This window comes from Poecilia reticulata, chromosome 6, assembly GCF_904066995.2.
Source record: "Poecilia reticulata chromosome 6, P_reticulata-male-v2, whole genome shotgun sequence".
NCBI classification, from domain to species: domain Eukaryota; kingdom Metazoa; phylum Chordata; class Actinopteri; order Cyprinodontiformes; family Poeciliidae; genus Poecilia; species Poecilia reticulata.
The window spans coordinates 2,893,429-2,910,721 of NC_088835.1; the positions used below are offsets into that span (position 1 = coordinate 2,893,429).

At 42.4% G+C, this 17,293-nt stretch overlaps 1 protein-coding gene across 3 annotated transcripts in view; it reads left to right on the top strand.

Annotated features, from left to right (window-relative positions):
• The window catches only part of bcar1 (BCAR1 scaffold protein, Cas family member), a 98,126-nt gene that overhangs the window by 74,959 nt on the left and 5,874 nt on the right, over positions 1 to 17,293 (top strand). For all 3 annotated transcript variants that reach the window (XM_008410909.3, XM_008410910.3, XM_008410911.2), the window contains 3 exons: positions 11,051 to 11,200; positions 13,467 to 13,562; positions 13,826 to 14,203. In XM_008410909.3, the coding sequence (XP_008409131.1) occupies positions 11,051 to 11,200; positions 13,467 to 13,562; positions 13,826 to 14,203 (624 nt within the window). The remainder of the gene's footprint in view (positions 1 to 11,050; positions 11,201 to 13,466; positions 13,563 to 13,825; positions 14,204 to 17,293) is intronic.

A 17,293-nucleotide genomic window follows, 5' to 3' on the forward strand; every position in this document is an offset into this window, starting at 1 on the left:
ACCCTAACCCTAAGGGTCAGGCTAAGAAGAAAAAGTAAATTACAAGAATAAATATTGCTCATGATATTGGTAGAAAAAGGTTGTCCGAGAATTAAGTCGAAATGATACCAGAATAAAACTACACGGAGTGAGTCGAGCTCAAATCTTGGCAGTGGCAGCTATAGCGGCACTTCTGGTGGTAGCTGCCGTGCATCAGTCACTAAAGCCAAGGCAGATTTCACCAAAAGTTTTTATAGGTATATGTTGAGTAAAATTTTAAAATTCTTATGTTTGTTTTTAAATCACTGCATAATCTTGCCCCGGCTTACCTCTCTGAGCTTCTTCACCTCTACGTACGTTATCGGTCATTCAGGTCAGCAGATCAGCTGCTCTTGGAGGTACCAAGATCCAGGAGGAAGCTCAGAGGGGACAGAGCTTTCTCTGTCATTGGCCCAAAGTTATGGAACACCTTGCCTTTGCAGTTCAGAGAGGCCCCTTCACTGTCCACTTTTAAAGCTCGTCTTAAAACCCATTTATTTTACTTGGCTTTCAACACCAGCGGGATCTAGTTTTAAATTGTATGTTTTTGTTTTTAAACTGTAAAAGTTTTTTTTGTTTTTTGTTTTTTTTTAGTTCTTTTTTTTAATTATTTTTTTATTGTTGTGTTGTGTTTTACTGTACAGCACTTTGTATCAGCTGTGGTTGTTTTAAAGTGCTTTATAAATAAATCTGGATTGGATTGGATTGGAAAATGAACATTACTATGTTATATGAACTACTGACAACATTTCGCTGAAATTCTAAGCAAAAATGAGAATTGGTCAAAATACCGGAAAAAAATGCAGTGCTTTCAGACCTCAAATAATGCAAAGAAAACAAGTTCATATTAATTTAGAAACAACAATACTAATGTTTGAACTCAGGAAGAGTTCAGAAATCAAGATTTGGTGGAATAACCAGGAGGTTTTAAATGGGGTTCGGTGCAGGGGTCTCTTCATTTTACACACACACACATACACACACACACACACACACACACACACACATATATATATATATATATATATATATATATATATATATATATATATATATCAATCCGGGGTCGGGTCGCGGGGGCAGCAGCTTCAGAAGGGAGGCCCAGACTTCCCTCTCCCCAGCCACTTCTTCCAGCTCCTCCGGGGGAATCCCAAGGCGTTCCCAGGCCAGCCGAGAGACATAGTCCCTCCAGCGTGTCCTGGGTCTTCCCCGAGGCCTCCTCCCGGTGGGACGTGCTCGGAACACCTCACCAGAGAGGCGTCCAGGAGGCATCCAGACCAGATGCCCGAGCCACCTCAACTGGCTCCTCTCGACGTGGAGGAGCAGTGGCTCTACTCTGAGTCCCTCCCGAATGACCGAGCTTCTCACCCTATCTCTAAGGGAGAGCCCAGCCACCCTGCGGAGGAAACCCATTTCGGCCGCTTATATCCGTGATCTCGCTCTTTCGGTCATGACCCAAAGCTCATGACCATAGATGAGGGTGGGAACGTAGATCGACCGGTAAATCGAGAGCTTCGCTTTTTGACTCAGCTCTCTCTTCACCACGACAGACCGGTACAGCGCCCGCTTCACGACAGACACTGCCCCAATCCGCCTGTCGATCTCCCGCTCCCTTCTTCCCTCATTTGTGAACAAGATCCCCAGATACTTAAACTCCTTCACTTGAGGCAGGACGACCCCCCTGACCCGGAGAAATGGTCTTGAGCCTTTTTCGGCTCAAGACCATGGCCTCGGATTTGGAGGCACTGAGCCTCATCCCGGCCGCTTCACACTCGGCCGCGAACCGCTTCAGTGAGAGCTGCAGATCACGATCTGATGAAGCCAACAGGACCACATCATCCGCAAAAAGCAGAGATGCGATCCTAAGGCCACCAAAACGGATCCCCTCAACACCTCGGCTGCGCCTAGAAATTCTGTCCATGAATGTAATGAACAGAATCGGTGACAAAGGGCAGCCTTGGCGGAGTCCAACTCTCACCGGAAACGAGCCCGACTTACTGCCAGCAATGCGGACCAGACTCTGACACCAGTCATACAGGGACCTGACAGCCCCTATCAAAGGGCCCGGTACCCCATACTCCCGGAGAACCACCCACAGGGCCCTCCGAGGGACACGGTCGAACGCCTTCTCCAAGTCCACAAAACACATGTAGACTGGTTGGGCGAACTCCCATGCACCCTCCAGGACCCTGCTGAGGGTGTGGAGCTGGTCCAGTGTTCCACGACCAGGACGAAAACTACACTGCTCTTCCTGAATCCGAGGTTCGACTATCCGACGGACCCTCCTCTCCAGGACCCCTGAATAGACCTTACCAGGGAGGCTTAAGAGTGTGACTCCCCTGTAATTGGAGCACACCCTCCGGTCCCGCGTTTTAAACAGGGGGACCACCACCCCAGTCTGCCAATCCAGGGGAACTGCCCCCGATGTCCATGCGCAGTGGCGCAAAAAGTGGGTATGCAGGGTATGCAACGCATGGGGCGCAGCACCAGAGGGGGCGCCAAAACTCCGTCTGGAGGGGGCGGCGCACCGATGATGTTTTCCCATACACTTCAGCGTGCCTTACGCTCTTTCACCTCGCGCACATAAATGTAGCAAGTTTTTCCCTTCACGAATCGTCAGCTGGGGGGGGGATCTATGTTTTCGCAATATTGCATGGACCACTGTCCATGCAATATTGCAGAGTCGCGTGAGCCAACACAACCCTACAACATCCAGAGCCTTAAGGAACTCTGGGCGGATCTCATCCACCTCCGAGGCCCTGCCACCGAGGAGCTTTTTGACCACCTCGGCGACCTCGTCCCCAGAGTCTGGAGAGCCCAACCCAGAGTCAGGTCCTTCTCAAAAAATTAGCATATTGTGATAAAGTTAATTATTTTCTATAATGTAATGATAAAAATTAAGCTGTCATATATTTTAGATTAATTGCACACCAACTGAAATATTTCAGGTCTTTTATTGTTTTAATACTGATGATTTCGGCATACAGCTCATGAAAACCCAAAATCCCTGTCTCAAAAAATTTGCATATCATGAAAAGGTTCTCTGAACGAGCAGTTAACCTCATCATCTGAATCAACAAAGTAACTCTAAACACCTGTAAAAGATTCCTAAGGCTTTTAAAAACTCCCAGCCTGGTTCATTACTCAAAACCGCATTCATGGGTAAGACTGCTGACCTGACTGCTGTCCAGAAGGTCATCATTAACACCCTCAAGCAAGAGGGTAAGACAGAAAGAAATTTCTGAACGAATAGGCTGTTCCCAGAGTGCTGTATTAAGGCAGCTCTGTGGGAAGGAAAAAGTGTGGCAGAAAACGCTGCACAACGAGAAAAGGTGACCGGACCCTGAGGAAGATTGAGGAGAAGGGCTGATTCCAGACGTTGGGGGAAGCAGTGGACTGAGTCTGGAGTAGAAACATCCAGAGCCAGTGTGCACAGGCGTGTGCAGGAAATGAGCTACAGGTGCTGCATTCCCCAGGTCAAAGGTCAAGACACTTTTGAACCAGAAACAGCACAGCAGAAGCGCCTGACCTGGGCTATAGAGAAGCAGTACTGGACTGTTGCTCAGTGGTCCAAAGTACTTTTTTCGGATGAAAGCAAATTTTGCATGTCATTCGGAAATCAAGGTGCCAGAATCTGGAGGAAGACTGGGGAGAAGAAAATGCCAAAAGGCCAGAAGTCCAGTGTCAAGTACCCACAGTCAGTGATGGTCTGGGGAACCATGTCAGCTGTTGGTGTTGGTCCACTGTGTTTTATCAAGGGCAGGTCAATGCAGCAGCTATCAGGAGATTTTGGAGCACTTCATGCTTCCATCTGCTGAAAAGCTTTATGGCGATGAAGATTTCATTTTTCAGCACCACCTGCTCACAGGGCCAAAACCACTGGTATTACTGACCATGGTGTTACTGTGCTCAATTGCCCTGCCAACTCTCCTGACCTGAACCCCATAGAAAATCTGTGGGATATTGTGAAGAGAAAGTTGAGAGACCAAGACCCAAAAGTCTGGATGAGCTTAAGGTCCCTATCGAAGCATCCTGGGCCTCCGTAACACCTCAGCAGAGCCACAGGCTGATTGCCTCCATGCCATGCCGCATTGAAGGCTGCAAAAGGATTCCTGACCAAGTTTTGAGTGCATAACTGAACATAATTATTTGAAGGTTGACATTTTTGGTATTAAAACACTTTTCTTTTATTGGTCGGATGAAACATACTAATTTTTTGAGATTTCTTTGGGTTTTCATGAGCTGTATGCCAAAATCATCAGTATTAAAACAATAAAAGACCTGAAATATTTCTGTTGGTGTGCAATGAATCTATAATATATGACAGTTTAATTTTTATCATTACATTATGGAAAATAATTAACTTTATCACAATATGCTAATTTTTTGAGAATGACCTGTATATATGTATAAATATATATATATATATATATATATATATATATATATATATATATATGGCTGGAGAAAGCTGGACTCAAGGACAGCACAGAGGCTCTCATCCTGGCCGCCCAGGAACAGGCCCTAAACACCAGAGCAATAGAGGCTCAGATCTACCACACCAGAGAAGACCCAAGGTGTAGGTTGTGCAAGGAGGCCCCTGAGACAGTCCAGCACATAATAGCAGGGTGCAAGATGCTGGCAGGGAAATCGTACATGGAACGACATAACCAAGTGGCAGGCATAGTGTACAGGAACATCTGTGCAGAATATGGACTGGAAGCCCCGAGATCAAAGTGGGGAACACCCCCAAAAGTGGTGGAGAATGACCGAGCTAAGATCCTGTGGGACTTCCAGATCCAGACAGACAAGATGGTAATGGCGAACCAACCGGACATTGTGGTGGTGGATAAAGAACAGAGGAAAGCCGTTGTGGTGGATGTAGCAATACCAAGTGATTACAACATCAGGAAAAAGGAGCATGAGAAATTGGAGAAGTACCAGGGCCTCAGGGAGGAACTGGAAAAGACCTGGAAGGTGAAGACCACAGTGGTGCCTGTGGTAATCGGGGCCCTCGGGGCAGTCACCCCCAAACTGGAGCAGTGGCTACAACAGATCCCAGGAACAACATCAGACAACTCAGTCCAGAAATGTGCAGTTCTAGGCACAGCCAAGATACTGCGCAGAACCCTCAAGCTCCCAGGCCTCTGGTAGAGGACCCGAGCTCAGAGGATGAAACAGACCACCCGAGGAGGGTGAGAAGGGAATTTTTTTTTTATATATATATATATATATATATATATATATATATATATATATATATATATATATATATATATATATATATATATATATATATATATATATATATATATATATATATATATATATATATATATATATGTATATGGAGCTGGAGGCAGTGGAAATGTTGCTCTTTGTTATAAGGTTTTCATTTTTGGGTTTAATTCTGCCTTTAGCTTGTGGACCAGAGCCCACTCCATGGTTTTATATTGTTTATGCTTTAAATCTCTGCACAGGGCAACGATAGAAAGCCTGTAAAAAAAGGGGAGCTTGAACTGTTCTGGTAGTGAGCGGGGGAGAGACATTGCTCAGAGCCAAGGTCATCTGTTGAACAAAGACTCCTGGTTGTCGTCATCAAGAACATGGAACAAAAGGAAGTATCCCAGCTCGTGCCACTCACAGCTTGTTTGAATTTGCAGGCATATTTTCATGTGGAAGAATTCTCCATCACTGTGTGTGAATGCACTTATTGTTTATAGGTCAGAGTAGCTGCTGCTTTTATGAGAGCGCTGATTCATTCAGAGATCACAACACAGGCTTTCTCTTTGCTGGATATTTAGGTCAGCAAATCTGAAAGTATAGAGCTAACTTCAGGCAGTTCTGGTTTAAGACGTAAGAAATGAAGCCAATCTGGACATGCTAACAGAGCTCTGTGTGCTCAGTGTCAACAATTCTCATTCATTTATTATTTCAACACTGAAGATGTTCAACCAAAATTAACAAATAAGTGGTCTTAATAATGGAGTTGAATGGCCTGCATAGATGAAGCTTTGGAGTCTACATTTTTGACTTAAACATCTTAAAACTAATTTTTGTGAAAAATAAAAAGCTGGTTTTATTAGTTGCTGCTGCTGGTGGCTCAATGCATTGTGGGACACTTTGCTGGCCAATACTCACATTCAAATATAAACCATTGTCCTGAAAAAAAAAAAATCTATTATTTCAACTTATAAAAACCAATGAAGTTATGTTGTGTGATTTAAGTATTTCAAACGCAAAATAACTTGATAAATTTTGTTGTCATAAGCTAAATATCCACCTTAATGACTTCTGCTAACTCAAAATGGCCTCTACTTTAAATCACCGCTGGTCCGTTGGGATCTCAGATGGATTCTGGGTAGTACTTTTTGCTTTGAAAAACAGAATGAAGCACAGTAAAGATAACAAGATTGTTTTTTGTTGTGTGAATTAACTTAAAAAGACAGGCTCTTAGTACTTAAACAATTTATTTTCTGAATAAAATTACAATGAACAAATATTTTTGACCTAAATAATAAATACATATATGTGTGTAAAAATGCTAACTTGAATTTTTATCGTTGATTTCTAAAATTCATTTGTGTTAAATTTACTTTGCCACAGGAAAAAAAATTTGGTGTACAGCTAATGAAGATAGAGCCATAAAACAAGATTTTCAATACAGAATGATGACCATGTTACATAACCATGGAAAAGACTGCGTGCGTGCGTGCGTGCGTGCGTGCGTGCGTGCGTGTGTGTACTTCTGTAGCTATCCTATTTAGGACTGTTTCGGGCATATTTACTAACCTTCTGAAAAATGATGGCCCTTTTTAGGATCAAGGTCCAGTCCTAATACAGTGGACCCCCTTGTTTAAGGTCAGGGGTTAGAAATAGACGAGTTACGGTTAAGATCAGGGAAAATGTCTGAGTAAGGCATAAATGTAGTTACTAAAGTGAATGGAAGTCAATACAATGTTCTAATATGGGTAGAAATACAAAAAGTGTGTGTATGCGAGGTGCCATGTGTCGTTTAAGCCCAGTGTGTTCCATTGACAATATGATCAGTTAATCCAAACTTACACTTTCATTATGTGTAATGGGCTGGATATGCTAACAAGTGTGCATGGTACATAGTTGGAGGCCACACATACATTTTCTTTTTGGTGATTTTTTTCTCTAATCCAAAATAATTCTAAGTGGATCTAGAATAAACCAAGTTTTTTGGCTGAAGCCATCAGGTTTTTTTCTACACGTGCTTCTAATGTTGTGTCGTAATTGTTAAACTAAAATTTGTGAATGTCAAAGGTCAGAAACGCACACAGGCAAAAGTCAGAGCTGAGAAGGAGGTTTATATGAATGGAGTGAGAAAGATGTTTCTCTAGTGGTCACCATTGATCCATGACTCTAAAAATGATTCAATGGCTGTCTCTCTCTCACACACACACACATACACATACACACAGTCTTTGTCTATCTGATTTGAAGTCTTTGTTATTAAGCTTGTGTCTGCCTTAACAGTTTGTTAATAGGGTAGTTTTGTCAGTACATTCTGCCACAACCCATTGAGGACATTCTTGATCTTGATGTGACCTGAAATGACCATGAGTTTTCCTCCCCTGGTCTAGATACACATGGTGCTCCCCTTCTTCGGTAAATCTGGTAAGGGATTTAGTGAGAACACAGTTTAGTAATGCTTAATGAAAAACTTAGTTTATTGTGTTTATTATGAATTAATTATAACTATAACTTCTAAATGGCTGCACAGTGGCGCAGTTGGTAGAGCTGTTGCCTTGCAGCAAGAAGGTTCTGGGTTCGATTCCTGGCCCCGGTCTTTCTGCATGGAGTTTGCATTTTCTCCCTGTGCATGCATGGGTTTTCTCCGGGTACTCCGGTTTCCTCCCACGGTCCAAAAACATGACTGTCAGGTTAATTGGCCTCTCCAAATTGCCCCTAGGTGTGAGTGTGTGGGTGCATGGTTGTTTGTCCTGTGTGTCTGTGTTGCCCTGCGACAGACTGGCGACCTGTCCAGGGTGTTTCCTGCCTCTTGCCTGGAACGTTAGCTGGAGATGGGCACCAGCAACCCTCCCGACCCCACTAAGGGACAAGGGTGCAAGAAAATGGATGGATGAATGGATATAACTTCTAAATAATTTGATACATTTTCCTAATAGTTTAGGAAGCATCAGCAGACCGACAGGAGAATCAGAAACATAAACTTGAACACTGAGATTTCCCTGAATAAATGTGAGACTCTGCTTCGTACATGAAGATGTTGTGAGGTTCCATCTGGTCATGCATTGGGACTTCCGAGGCTGACAGGTTGACTCTTCACTCAAACCATATAACACACAGTTTAAACAGGAGCACAATAGGTCAGCCTGGTTCCCACGACAACAATGACTGGACCCCTGCTCTGTTGTTATTGGCTATGTTTTTTCTGTGTCCACCCTGTGTTGTGATGAGACAGAACACCTTTAGTCTTGGTTCATTCAGTGTGTAGACAATAAATTCCCCTTCATAGTCAAAGATGTGCAAGTTTTTTTCTCTCAGGAACTATAATTCAAACATCCATCCATTTTCTTTACACCAGGGGTGTCCATAAGTGGGTCCTTGAGAGCCGGCATCCTGCATGTTTTAGTTCTCTCCCTGGTGGTCGTAACAACCTCCTCAGCAAGTCAGTGTTCTCCCTAGACCTTCTAATGAGCCATCATTTGATGCAGGTGTGTAAAACCAGGGAGAGAACTAAAACATGCAGGATGCCGGCCCTCGAGGACTGACTTTGGACACCCCTGCTTTACACCCTTGTCCCTGGTGGGGTCGGGAGGGTTGCTGGTGTCTATCTCCAGCTAACGTTGCGGGCGAGGGGCGGGGTACACCCTGGACAGATCACCAGTCTGTTGCAGGGCAACACAGAGACAAACAGGATTAACAACCATGCACGCACACACTCACACCTAGGGGCAATTTGGAGAGGCCAATTAACCAGACAGTCATGTTTTTGGACTGTGGGAGAAAACTGGAGTACCCGGAGAAAACATTGTACAGCATGCACAGGGAGAACAACAAACTCCATGCAGAAAGACTGGGGCTGGGAATCGAACCCAGAGCCTTCTTGCTGCAAGGCAACAGCTCTTCCAACTGCGCCACTGTGCTGCCCCAACTATAACTACATAAAAAGGCTCAACAACCTGAAGGGTGGTTCTGTTCCGGTTCTGTTCCGGTTCTGTTCTGTGGACGACTGTAGAACCTCTGGAAATGATTATGCAAAGAAGGATTCTTCATAAAATTAAGAAAATTATGGGCAATGCTGACCATCCTCTTCATGACACTATCTTAGAAAAGCAGTGTCTTCAGTCAGAGGTTTCTTCAAATTCACCGGAATAGACTGCTACAGGAGAGCTTTCCTGCCAACAGCCATCACTATCTACAATAACTCTTAGAAGAAAATGAATTAATATGAGTTACAACAACATTTAATTTCCCTTTGGGATCAAGTATTTTTGAATTTGAATTGAATTTGAATTGCTCTGACTTAGCTGTTATCTTTACAGGTTGTCATAGTTAGGCCTGTCGCAATAAACGATAAATCAATTAATCGGACGATAAATTAAACCTATTGACCTCATTTTAATTATCGTCTTTATCGTCTCTTCCGGCCTTTTTTCTTTCTCTTGATGACACTGAATGAAAAAAGGCTCAGCTCCGGTGCTCTCCACTGACCCTCCCTTCCTAATTTCCTTAGTCTCATGTCCAGCGCACATTACACGAGTTGTCGGCCGACTGTCGGCCCATTTTCAAACCCTGAGAGACACATTAGCCACAGAAATCCTAGGTATAACAGTTTGATCGGGTTTGTCGTGCCGTGTGATGTCCAGCCACATGGGCACAAAATAATGGCTACAAGTCCAGTTAACTAATTTTAAAATCAGGCATTAATCAATGCTTTACTAGAATCTACCTGTGATGCATGTGGCTAGAGTCAGCATAAAGTCCTGACTGAATGAAAATCATTATAACCTTTTTATGTCACGTTAACGAAGAACAGCTGAAAACTTACCGGGTTTATCAACTGAGGTAGCAATTTGGCTCCAACTCTTCCCCTTGTCATTTCTATATTCTTTTCACAAAATGTTGAATAAACATTAATGATACCACAAATTATCTCCGATGTCCGCTGGACTTCGGGTTGCGCCGTTTTAGCTGTTTGGGATTCCCCTCCGTAATTTCCCCTCAGAAAGCACGGAGGAGAATCCGCGCTTTCTGATTGGCTACCTGTCACATTCAACGGGCAGCGTTAAGCTCCCAGACAGGGAAAACCCCTGATTTAGATCGGAGCGGCCACGACGATCTACCGTAACACACCACACACTGCAGGATGATCGGTTACGAAATCACCAGTGACAATCTTAGATCGGCCAACGATCTAAGATTGTCATAAGGGGAAAATAGGGGCAAAAAACGGTGTAGTGTGAACTACTGCATTAGGTTGTCGGATGTGCCCGTTTTCTCTATTTAAATCTAGTGATTACTGAAGGACAATATACATACAGACTTCATAATCTGCACTCTTTTGGTTGAATGCAGCATTTATTTCCATTTTGGCTTTATGTTGTTTAGTTTTTATTCAAGTACGTTTTTTGTTAATGGAGACTGAGGATCCATTTTATTTTTGTTTTTGGTTGTTTTGTTTATTTAGTTTATCAATTCCAGTGTTACATGTTCTTTTTAAAATAAAGTGCATCTATCAGGAAATCGCGTGTATTATTAGTAATTTCCATTAAATCAGTGTCAAAAGGTCTTGAAACAATATTATCGTTTATCGCAATAATTTTTTAGACAATTAATCGTCCAGAAAAATTTGTTATCATGACAGGCCTTGTCATAGTGACATAATTATATGCTGCTCATGTGTCATAAAGTTTGGGCTTTGATTTGTTTCATCCCCATTGTTCTGTTCTTCTTTGACTCAGGCTGATGCAGGTTGTATGATTATAAACACTATTATTCTTCTTATTTGGAGTCTGAACTGTGTTGTGTCCCTGTGCAGGTGGTTGTTCCCACTCGAGTGGGACAGCTTTATGTGTACGACACAATGAAAGCCGACAAGGATGAGTATGATGTCCCACCCAGACATCAGCCACCGGCCCAGCAGGACATTTATGATGTTCCACCCACCCGCCAGCAGTACAGCACCCAGGTCAGTGTTTATGTGTGATTGCAGGGAAAACTGTTTGGCTCAATGGGCTGACATTCTGGTAGTTGAAAAAGTGAACTGGCATTAGCCAGTTCACTTTTTCAACTACCATTCAACTACAAACCCAATGGGGTTTGCTGCTGTAGAAGCCCATTGGTACTTTCTTTAGAAGTCCACCAATCAAAGCATTATAGCCAATTTTACAACTTCAGCTTTTGTAAACATTCTCAAAAGCAGTTGATTCAGATAAATAACTATTATTATTATAGTTTTTTATGAATATCCAGTATAGATTTGCCCAACTATAAACACACTTTGCAAAACACTGTACACACTTACATCCTTTTCACACTGAAATCGATCAGACTTTCAAATGAACACACCTGTGGCCAAAATGATTAAACTCAGTGACTATGTGTGTACACCTGCACGCACACACCTACACGCACACACGCACACACACACACGCACGCACACACACACACACACACACACACACACACACACACACACACACACACACACACACACACACACACACAGGTGCGGGCCACACAAATCAGGTTAACAAACTATAAAAATGGTCATCTGACTTTAATAGAGATTTAGGGTGCGTTCACACTGCAGCCTGAAGTGATCCAATTCCGATTTTTTGGCAATTCCGATTTTTTTGCCGGGGCCGTTCACATTGCCAGTAAATGTGACCTGTATACGTTCTGCAGTCTGAACGGGCAAACGACCTGAAAGTGTCCTGCATGCGCAGTAGAGAGAGCAATAGCGTCAGCGTTCTTAGTGTTCTGCCAACTACCATAAAAAGAAGAAGTGCTCAGTGTTTGCGGAAGTAAACATGGAGGCTAACGGTGGAGCTTAGCTTGCATATTTGAACTTGTCCCGTCGGAGCAGCATATTAACAACTTAATCCTCATATAGTCCGTCATGGTTGTTGTTTTTCTTCCCACCTGCGTGTATCAGGATGCAGAATAGTGAGATTTGTTGAGAAACAGTGACGTTCAGTTCGGATGAAGGCGCCCTGGACGTTAGCTCGCATTTGAATCGCATATGGGTCACATTCTAAAAAGAATTTGACCTGTGCTGTTCACACTGCCATGAAAAGATCGGATACAGGTTGCATTACATCAAAAAAATTGGAATTGGGTCACTCATATAGACTTCGATGAGGCTGATTTAACCTGAGTACATGAGAAGAAGAGGAAGAAATGTCACATGACTGCTGTCAGTGTGTCAGGGCAACATGGGGGTAATGATGCTCTTTTTATTTTATGTATTACAGAATGGGGTCCTCCATCATCAGGCCAGTTTAGGTCCTACAATGCTGAGCTCATTCTGCGACAGCTTCATACTAAAGGGACTAGATGAGACACATTGTTTTTTGAGACAATGTAACTTTTTATTGTTATGCTGAGCTCTACAGCTGGCTTCAGCAACAATTCCAATTTACAGTTCTACATATTCCGCTGTTTCCTCTCTTCCTGAACCCCATGGAGGAGTTCTTCTCAGCAGAGGGGTGGACTGTGTATGATCTCTGGCTGGATGTTTGATGGTTGATCCACTATCAATTGTCAACCTTTAACGAAAATCAACCTTTTTGACCATAATTCAACATTAAATTTATATGTTTTGCTACCTGGGGTCACATTATCCACAAACAGTAATAATATTTACAGACAAGTGAGAAATGTACAGAAAACAGTCCACTGTTCCTAACAAATTGTGCTTAATTTTAAAGCACTTCCAATAATAAAATCCCAGGTAGAAAAAGTCAACCTTTTATAATTCAAAATGGAATGAACATCCTTTGCTATTTGGGTATTCAGAGGTTATATTTTTCTAAGTCATAATTTATGAGCATTTCAAAAACTATGCAGTTGATGTTATTAGTTGGTGTAAGATGGAATTCCTCAGATGTAATTGTAATCAGTGGGGATGTTTTATCCAGACCTTGCCAGTCGACTCCAGAACTATTTCAGGTTATGCTGGAGTCATAATCTGTCCTAATTCTCACCCCAACCTTCCCAAATGGAAGTCAAGCACAATCTTTTGAGTAGCTCACATAGAGAAGAAATTGGCTTAATGATACATTAGTATTAGTAATGATTATTAAATCATTGAATTAAGAAGAGACTGAAACATGTATAAACACTACAAGGTGATAAATGTGAACATTTGTGAATGTGTGGTTTTGTGTTGTTCCAATTTCATGTATGCTGTGACAAATTATTTACAAATTTTGTCTTTTCCACTTTTTTAGGTGTATGACACACCGCCTATGGTGGTGAAGGGGCCATCTAGTGGTCAAGACATATATGACACCCCGGCAACCTCAGACAAGAACCCCCAGCAAACTGTAAGGCTCTGTTGTGCTGTACAATATAACTATTACCTGAAGCTACTGACCTTTAGTTGTCATTAATTAACTGCTCCTCCTGAAAAATAACCTCAACATATTGCTTTTCTAAGCATAAGTATTTGTATTTACCAGTCATTTCTATTTCTCAGCCATTGTGTTGAGCAGTTTTATTTTTTGATATCATGCAAGAACACAAAGAACACTAAACACGAGGTTTGGACCAAAAATGTGAGTGTATGTTGGTTCTTCTGTCTCTTCAGGTGTACAACTTCCCCCCCTCAATGAGTAAAGATGTTCCTGACGGTCAGTTAATCAGGGAGGAGACCTATGATGTGCCACCCCACTTTGCCAAATTGAAGCACCAGGTTCCCACCAGTCCTGGCCAGTACCAGCACAACAACTTCAGTGATGATGATGAGCCGCTCATTCCAGAAGATGTTTATGATGTTCCACCTCCTATTCTGACTGAGAAGCATCACCGGGGGGATAGGGTTGCAGTCAGCCAGGAGATCTACGACATCCCAGCCACCCTGCGTGGCGGCGGCCTCCCCAGCCAGGGTGTGTACGACTTCCCACGGGAACGAGAGGACCAAGGCGGCGAGAGGGGAGACCAGTATGTCTATGATGTCCCACCACAGGTAAGGATGCTTCAAGGTGTGATCCATTTTATCTTCATGCATACATTGTAATGAAGTGTCCAGATTATTCTAACACATGTCGATACTTTTCAAACATTTTTGTCTTGCTGTTAACAGAGTTTCTTAACTTACAGTTGAAATTATCTTTACTGCATAGATTCAGAAGTTTTACTTTAGCTTAGCTCAAACACATAGCTTTTGTGGAGAGTCTATGAGTAGTTAATATCTTACAGTGCCTTGTTTTATACCATGTGAACTTTTTCACATTTTGCTAAGCTGTAAACTAAAACTTCAATTGTATTATTGACATTTAAGTGTCATACACTCAAAAATTCTATTTGGGCTGTAGTTCTGAACTTATTTACATAAATCTCACTTAATTATTTTGGTTTAGTGATGACTAACTTACTTTTTTGTGTGGAATTAACCTAAAAGTTACAAATTTTTAACTTTAAAGGACTTTTTACTTTGACTTTACTTGAAACAATTAAGTTCAATCGAGAGGCTAAACCTTTCCTCTGTCCATATCCCCCTGAATGCTGGCTCAGAGTTCAGTGATATTATTGAACATTCTATCAGACGTATTTTCTATTGATATTGAGGATGTGTGTATTGTGGTATATATTGTAATAGATTTGTCAACCACCTCTGCGAACAGTCTCAGATTGGAAAAGAGGAAGAGCTTTGGATAAGCCCGGTGAGGTAGCCACACCGGTGTCCTGTAGGACGGTAAAACCAGACCGTCCTACAGCAGTTCTAGTCTCTAAAATGTTGCACATCTGATAAAAACTGTTTTATCAATCACTTCCAGTCACGTTTACAGCAAACAGTAATGTCGATACACCCCATATTCAAAACTGAACCCCATCTGTTACAGAGACCTTTTCGTGTGAAACAGACAAAGCAAAATAGAGCATGGTGTGTGTTATCTGATCAGAATAAGTTACAGATATGAGTAGTACTCATGTAAATCCACTAGATGGCCGCATGATCCTTATAGAGAGCAAAACCAACTAAGGATGGTTCTTCCTCCCATTAAAACCTGACTTATAATTTTACTTATTTTAAGTTTAATTTTCAGACCCAAAGTAAAGCTTATCTCCACTGATAGTGGTTCTTAATTTAATCTGGGTCAACTAACTACAAACAGCAGTAAAAATGCTGTTTGTAGCATTTTTACTGCTACATTTATTTCATTAGAAACTTATAACAGGAGTGTAATGGGACAAACTCCCAGTACAGACTGAGAGTGCTAAAGACAATTTTATATTAGTAATGTGTATGTAAAAGATTTGATGAGAACCAAATAGCCAGAAGTAAAGAATGAGTTCTGGCTTTTCTGAGTTCATCTGTCAGTTTTAAATAACAGGCTGCCATGATGAGTTGGGAAGTTTGTGTTGCTGAGAATTCTCTAATTTTCCCACTCAGAATCTTAAGTTTGTCTAACTTTCCTTTATAAACTGAAGTTCTGTTGCAGTTTACCATATCTTTCCATCTAAGGTAGTATTTATTTATCAACAGAAAGTATGAGAACCATTGCTGTAGAGCAGTGGTCCCCAAACTTTTTCCTGTGAGGGCCACATAACTTTTCCCTTCTCTGGTGGGGGCCGGAGTCAGTTTGTAATAGAAAAAGTGTGACGATTGCAGGAGTGCCTAAATGTAAAAATGTAGTTTTCCAGAAAGCACAATCAAATAACATTCCCTGGGTTCTTCACAGAACAAAAGTCAGGAAATAAATAACATACTATTAATGAAATAAATAATAACCAAATAACCCTCTCTGGGTTATTTGGTTATCCTTCCTGGATTTTTTTCTCCACAGAAAAAACTCCAGGAAGGATTATAGTCCGTATTTTCCGAACTATGAGCCGCATCAGACTATAAACCACAACCCCAAAGGTTTTTTTTTTTTTTTTTTAACCAGTAAACATACACATATAAGCCGCAGATATCTCTGCCGCTCTAGGTTTTCCACAGCGACGCAGCAGCAGCAGAGGGGGGCGGACACCCAAAATTTGAGTTATAACAGGTCAATTGAATATCACATTTATTACGGTTGAAAAAGAAAAAGTTGAAAAAGTAGAAAAAGATTAGATTTAACTGAACTGATCAAGGTAGTTTCCGAACAGTAACTTTAACAGTAAAAGTGCTGATCCTTCGTGTTGCTACTAGCATGTGCTAAATGAAAATGGGCTCCTTCTTCTTCTTCTGCTGCTGTTTCTTCTTCTTTAGATTTCAACAGCAGCTTGCATCCATTATTGTTGCACTACTGCCATCTCTTGGATCCTAATATCTATACCTCAAATTATCATAATGATCCCAGTATTATTAAAAAAAAAACGAAAAATCTTCTTTCCCCCTCAGTGCTATTTAACTGACCAACAACATTATCAAATTTCAATTCCCTTTTAAAACCTAATTCCGTTTTAATGGGCGCATTCTTCTTTTATTTCCAATTTTGACTTCCTGGAGAGGAGGGTCCGTCGGATAGTCGAACCTCGGATTCAGGAAGAGCAGTGTGGTTTTCGTTCTGGTCGTGGAACACTGGACCAGCTCTATACCCTCAGCAGGGTCCTGGAGGTGCATGGGAGTTCGCCCAACCAGTCTACATGTGTTTTGTGGACTTGGAGAAGGCGTTCGACCGTGTCCCTCGGGGGGCCCTGTGGGGGGTACTCCAGGAGTATGGGGTACCGGGCCCTTTGATACGGGCTGTCAGGTCCCTGTATGACCGGTATCAGAGTCTGGTCCGCATTGCCGGCAGTAAGTCGGGCTCGTTTCCGGTGAGAGTTGGACTCCGCCAAGGCTGCCCTTTGTCACCGATTCTGTTCATTACTTTTATGGACAGAATTTCTAGGCGCAGCCGAGGTGTTGAGGGGATCCGTTTTGGTGGCCTTAGGATCGCATCTCTGCTTTTTGCGGATGATGTGGTCCTGTTGGCTTCATCAGAACGTGATCTGCAGCTCTCACTGGAGCGGTTCGCAGCCGAGTGTGAAGCGGCTGGGATGAGGCTCAGTGCCTCCAAATCCGAGGCCATGGTCTTGAGCCGGAAAAGGGTAGAGTGCCTTCTCCGGGTCAGGGGGGTCGTCCTGC